Source organism: Colias philodice, chromosome 26 (genome assembly GCF_061535455.1).
Source record: "Colias philodice isolate Cphi_HAF_F1 chromosome 26, ilColPhil1 Martin Lab GWU primary, whole genome shotgun sequence".
Taxonomy (NCBI): Eukaryota; Metazoa; Arthropoda; class Insecta; order Lepidoptera; family Pieridae; genus Colias; species Colias philodice.
In genome coordinates this window covers 1843976-1850411 of record NC_143111.1, presented here as the reverse complement: position 1 = coordinate 1850411, position 6436 = coordinate 1843976, and the positions used below count along the sequence as shown (strand labels likewise).

Below are 6436 nucleotides of genomic sequence, written 5' to 3'. Positions count from 1 at the left end.
GTGTTAATCCAAGTTACTCTCTATATGTCTGCTAAATTTCATTGTATTCGGTTCAGTAGTATTTGCGTGAAAGAGTAACAAAAATACATACATCCATCCTCACAAACTTTCGCATTTATAATATTAGTAGGACGCTATTCACATATATATTGATATACGCTATGCTAGTCATTGATGGATCGCATTAATAGAACCAGGAACACACTATATCCCTGTTTAGAGCTAAATTTCACAGTCTGTAAGCAGCTTAATAAGCAAGGTTACTCATGCTTTGTGTACACACAGTCATACAGTCTCGTGCCGAGTGGTAGTGGTCGGTATGGTGGTGACTAGTGGTCCGTAGTTTTAGTGTAGTGAAACGATTGGAATGTGGTAATTTTGTTTATTAATTTAGTTCTATTTTAACGGGAATTAAATGGAGATTTGGAGGTTTTAATTTCGAAAATAGTGAAGTACAATTAAGTATTAATAAATAGTTTGTTAAAATACTCTTAATAATTACTCGTAGTAATTATTAAGAGTAATAATATTTGAAAGATGGTTGTGATTTCGTAGAATAGTAGGATTCGTAGAAATATTGATCAATTTCGTTATAAAGTTTGAAAGTAAAGTTTTGATTGATTAGTTTTATATATTACATTAATTGGAATAGTATATTGATTGGGTGATAATCTATGAACCTGCGTGGTATTTAATATTGATGTAGGTAGGAAAAATAATGTCAACTTGTATTTGTTATTTTTGCTCTACCAAGGTAATAATAACATCATGAATAAAATGTAGTCTATTTATCAGTAATGTACCCTTACGAATATTATATTACAAATAGAATTACATATATAATAGGGTCAGTAATAGCAAAAACAATGCAATTAACCATAATTACTTAGTCCCATTATGTGGCGACATTAATATCCTAATTTATTGGAGCATTATAGTTTGCTCCAACTATGGACAGTTTCAAGTTACCGAGGAACTAATCGATATTCTTTTATAGTGCTATGTGATATAAATGACTGGTGTTAGTTTTATGTAGTTTTACTTTTATATTATACTTGTACAATAGATAAAAAGGAAGGAAAAATGTTTGTTGCAACCAATTGAGCATAATAGAGTCAAATAAAACAGTTACAAAATACTTAATTTTTTTATTTCATTTCATAATATTTACTAAATTTTAAATTACGTTATATTATTAATTTGTGAATGTCGCCGTCATTTGACGAATCCGCTACTTGATCGAACGACCAATAGGTACGTAGTTAAATATATATGGAATGGCTATTAATTCCTACCGCAGTAAAGAAAAAAAAACGCATCCCATGCTATAGCTATTATACTATACTGATATCAGTATATTTATTACAATTTCAGATATCATCATGCTGTTTGCGATCACTCTCCTGTCTACAATACCGCTTATTTTAAGCGAGTCGTGCACAACATGTGTCCGAAGCAATTTCTCGTGTTACAACGTCACCTACCTCTTCGACATACAAGCGCCGTTCAGGGATCGCATCGTTATCCACAAATTAGGCATATTACGCTCAACAAACACTCTGTTCTACAGTTTCGAACCTAACATCAACGATGAAGAGTACTATAAAGTTGGCTTCATCAATTTGGACGATCCCGTTAACAGCACGGTTATTTCTGGCGGGAAATTCATCATGAATTTCGGAACATTCGACGTTGATCAAGAAAATGGACTCGTCTACCTCGGAGGCAGTGATGGCATTTACGTCTTAGATACTAAATCATATAAAGTGGCGCCGTACAGTTCCCGCGGCGATAGCGTACTTAGCTTGTTTTATAAGGGCCACGTATACTTTGTAAGGAACGGTGAATACAGAATCGTTAAGAAGAAAGGAGATAACTTTGATGTAATTGTCGAACACATGCCGGTGAAGAACTTTGTTGTTAATAGAGACTATGTTACTGTGTTCGTCAGTATGTACGGATTGTTTGCGAGTAAAAACGATGAGACGGTGTGGCTGTCGAAAAATTCATATTTTAGAGGATTGGCTATTAATTTAGACGATGAAATATATGCTTGGTGGTTAGATGGTATTTATAAAATTACTATAGATAGAAACCTAGCTGATTCCAAAGTGGAAAAAGTGATTGAATTGGAAGATATTGATGCGCTTACTTTCGATAATGATAACAATTTTATGTTCACATCAGGGAGAAGTCTGTATAAACTATTAGAAGTAAATATGACGTTGTGTGACGATGGTACTTCAAACAAGAAAAATGTAACTAGATGGTAAATTTTAAATATATTCCCATAGTCGAAAAAGATGTGTGCGTGTACTAGTGTACACACGTAAGAAGTGAAACTTCTTTATGACCTTATTTAAAAAAAAAATTACTATATGCAACTTTACAGAAATACGTCGAATCACGCGTGGTAGAGTTAAGAAAAAGATGGCGCGTAAAGGAAAAATGTCACGTGTAACGAAAAAATGTTACACTAAATTTTTTTCCAACCCCGATAAAGAAGTTTCAATTCAAAAAGATAATAGAAATCATATTGCGTAATTATATCTTACAGGACAATCCCGTTATTTTGAGGAAAGACATAACCGTTTAATTTCCTGCTTGAAGACATTGATATTCATTTATTTGTCCTCGCTCTTGGTCCTAATGGCTTAATTGTGTTGATGTGTTTATGTGGAGATCATCTATTTTAACTAGTCGCTAAGGGCTAGTTTACTTTGAACGTGTGACTGTGTCATGTAGATACGGCTAGCAACATAATATGAGAGGCGTTGTTCAGGGAATTGATTAAGGATATAATTTTGTATTTGTAAGTTGTAAAAGATTGTATCAACTATACAATGTACTTTGGAATCCTGGAAAATACTCAAAATATTAACGAATTTTTAAATAAAATGAGTTTGTAGCATTACGCCGTATATAATAGCTAGATAATTATCGCATTTGTCATTTTATGTAATACTAGCTTTCCGCCCGCGGCTTCGCCCGCGTTTTCAAAGAAAAAACTGCATAATTCCCGTTCCTGTGGGATTTCCATTTACCCTCTATATGTGTGCTAAATTTCATTGTAATCAGTTCAGTAGTATTTGCGTGAAAGAGTAACAAACATACACATACACAAACATCCATCCTCACAAACTTTCGCATTTATAATATTAGCAGGATTCCAGTTACATGTAGTACTTTTAGATCAAATGAATTTGTAACAATTTCAGAACGATGACAATTATCTAATAATAAGCCAGAATGTGTGAAATAGAAAGTAGCAACACAAATAAACGGTACAAGCGAATTGAACCCACACTGGGTCATTTAATAATGAACTAAATTAATATTAATTATATGATTATATCCCTTATAACATTACTCTATTAAAATTGTATGATATGATTAGTTTAACAATGTTAATATAATTTTAAGTGTATAAATTTAAAACAGTATTTGTTAATAAAGAAATTAATACTTTTTCGTTTCATTTTCTTACTCTGTTGGTAAATATTTAGACGGTCATGGACTAGATAATTTATTTTACAGGTATTTTATAATATACTAGCTGCGCTCTGCGGTTTCACCCGCGTGGCTCCGCTTCTCGATAAATGGGTTATCAAAGAATTTTCCAAATCGGACCAGTACCTAGTTCTTGAGATTAGCGCGTTCAAACAAACAAACAAACTCTTCACCTTTATAATATTAGTATAGATTTGTTTTTGGCACAATGTCTGTGGCCCAATAGCGTTGGCTAGCAATTACTGATAAGCGGAGTTATGTTAAATTACGTCGTAGAGAGATGATGTTTTTTTTACATGAAAAAAAGTAAATATGTATACAAAAACAGATTTCATTTAACTTAGTAACCACTTAAATATTTACCTATATGAATGTCGTAGGTACATTCATACCGCATCAACAAATATTGCAAAGTACAGAAGGTACAAAGCAAGGTATTAAAATGAAATGGCTTTCAAACCAAGTGGTCATTTGGCAACATCAAACAGTATTTACCCTCTTATTTGGGTTCGATTCCCACAAAAGAGGTTTTACATTTCATCGGTTTTTTGAAACGTTTTACGAGAAGCTCGATATATATGTTAATGTTATATAAATATTGCTATTCTTTGCATGTATTTCATGAAGTTCTTAGAATTTCCTTGTCAAGAAAGATTTTTAAGGGGATTACTATGGTCAAAACCGAAAAACACCTTATACATATTGAATTTTGTTGAGGAAACTGTTGGTACGATTGTGTTAAAAAAAATATATGTGATACCCAAGGATATAATTAACAAAGTGTATTGTTTACTTTTCATTTTAGAACGGCCTAAACATAAAAAAAATACATACAAATCAACCCCTTTTTGAACATAAAACGCATTTTGTTAGGAAAACGGCTACATATTTATACATGAAATTTATACCAAAATATATGTTATGATATTTGTAACAATTTGTATTGATTGTTTTTTCAATTTTCATTATTATCGTTAAATTATCAAGAAAAAACTCGAATTTATAATAAAACCCACATAAAACCTCACCTCTATTGCATATTTTCGACGAAATTTGACGGTGTCAGTTCGACTCGGACGGGGGACTGTACGTGCGGTTTTTTTTGCAAAATAACGCTAAAATTCACCGAATTGAATGTTTTGTTAAATTAAACCAGATTGTAATAGGTATTTACATGAGCAGTTCATGAAATGAAAGTTAAAAATAGGTATGTAAAGATATAAAAATCTGTTTGTAAATTAGTTTTGTTTTTGAAAGGCGTCATTGAATAATATCCAGTGTTGATAATTTTTGACAGTAAAATATTATCAGAAAACACATACCTATAAAACAGTAACCAGACTTTCCCTGTGCCTTGAATATTTTTTAAAAAAGATTAATTGGTGTTCTAGGGTCCAAAACAATCCAAAGCCGGGAGATACTGACACAAAATTTCAGGATGGCGGTTCTACAGTGGTCTTAGTACGCAATGACAAAAAGAAAAATGATGGTCAGAACAGTGGTACCGGCAGACTAGGCGCATGGGCTTAAGTCGAACTCATCGGATAAATTACGGAAGTCAAACGATTTGTAACACATTAGTTTTAGGATTTACCGATAGCCAATAAAAAAGAAGTAGGCGGTAGTGTCATGCCATACTTTTCCGGTGTGATTTAGAGACCACAATACCGACGTGAATGCGTTGATTTAAAAAAAAATTAACCATTTGTACCAGGCTAATTTTTGCACAGGTAATCATCGTCCAGTAGCGAATATCGAAAATCGCAATCGAAAATCGAACGAAAATCGCCATGCCATACTTTTCAGACAGTTCCAAATGGTCGCCATACCGCCGAAAATCAGAATGTTTTTTTTTTCGCTAAACGATTTATACCAGTATTGCATTTGGATTTTTGGAAAGTATTAGATAAAATGTGTCCATTATTATATTTGCCATACTTCTAGTAGGGGGAAAAGTGCTTAAAAAACTTATTTATTCGACACGTTTAAAAAATACGACTGTACAATACGTAAAATACTTGTTATAGTATGGGATCATTATATTTTGTTTGTTTGTATACAATTCTACCTACAAAATGTTATCCCAGATTACAAAAAATAATGGGGCGGACGATTGTGAGATTTAAGCCAAGACGTAAAAAAAAATTGACGATTCGTACCAGTATGGCATTTATGGCAAATATCTATTTGGAAAGTATGTGACGCAATGTGACCATTACTATATTTGCCTTACTTTTAATAGAGGAAAAAATAACTACGTTAAAAATAAAAAATAAAAGAGATTTGATATTATTAATTACTACATATTATTTATATGTGCTATTTATTAAATAGGTTTGATGTCGGTGCACGGGCTTAATACTAAGTGCTTAGTGCTTGGCACTTTGTTGGCACCGACTTTTTTTTTAACGTAGTTATTTTTATTTAATACATATGTACTTTAATAAAGTATTAGTCGGTTAAAAATTTGTGCCATACTGCTACAAACCGTTCAAAATCCGAATAAAATCTTACAATGAAAAACTTTATTATACAAATTCGCCTCCTCCCATAGGTATGGCATTATCACACTTCTGTTTATGATCATTCAGGAGCTGTTGAAAATAAATGTTGTGTGGTTTTATGAAACCACGGTAAAAGTGAAACTGTTCGAACGGTTCCGAACACTGCTTTGTGTAGCGCATGTCGCGTGACGGTCGGCTGCCGAGTAGGTATACCTACTCGGCAGCCGCGATACATGCGACATGCGCTACACAGACCAAAAAGTTTGAGACGATGTAATAAAAGTTTCACTTTAATAAAATTTAAGGTGGTACAAATCGTTTAGCATAAAAAATTGCTGATTTTTGGCGGTATGGCGACCATTTGGAACTGTCTGAAAAGTATGGCATGGCGATTTTCGTATCTACATGGCTACTGGACGATG

At 32.9% G+C, this 6436-nt stretch overlaps 1 protein-coding gene across 2 annotated transcripts; it reads left to right on the top strand.

Annotated features, from left to right (window-relative positions):
- Nucleotides 1-257: 257 nt before the first annotated feature.
- On the top strand, nucleotides 258-3032 carry LOC149476754 (ommochrome-binding protein-like). 2 transcript variants are annotated; one of them, XM_089711414.1, is made up of 2 exons: nucleotides 258-369; nucleotides 1375-3032. In XM_089711414.1, exon 2 carries the CDS (start codon nucleotides 1383-1385, stop codon nucleotides 2271-2273), a length of 891 nt encoding a protein of 296 aa, XP_089567540.1. In that variant the 5' UTR covers nucleotides 258-369; nucleotides 1375-1382; the 3' UTR covers nucleotides 2274-3032. The 2 variants fall into 2 exon arrangements, with proteins under 2 accessions (XP_089567540.1, XP_089567539.1); XM_089711413.1 differs by having other exon boundaries at nucleotides 259-372.
- Nucleotides 3033-6436: the final 3404 nt, after the last annotated feature.

What these genes read in the sequence shown, in the direction of transcription:
- LOC149476754 (XM_089711414.1), top strand. Translation starts at nt 1,383, where the DNA reads ATGCTGTTTGCGATCACTCTCCTGTCTACAATACCGCTTATTTTAAGC.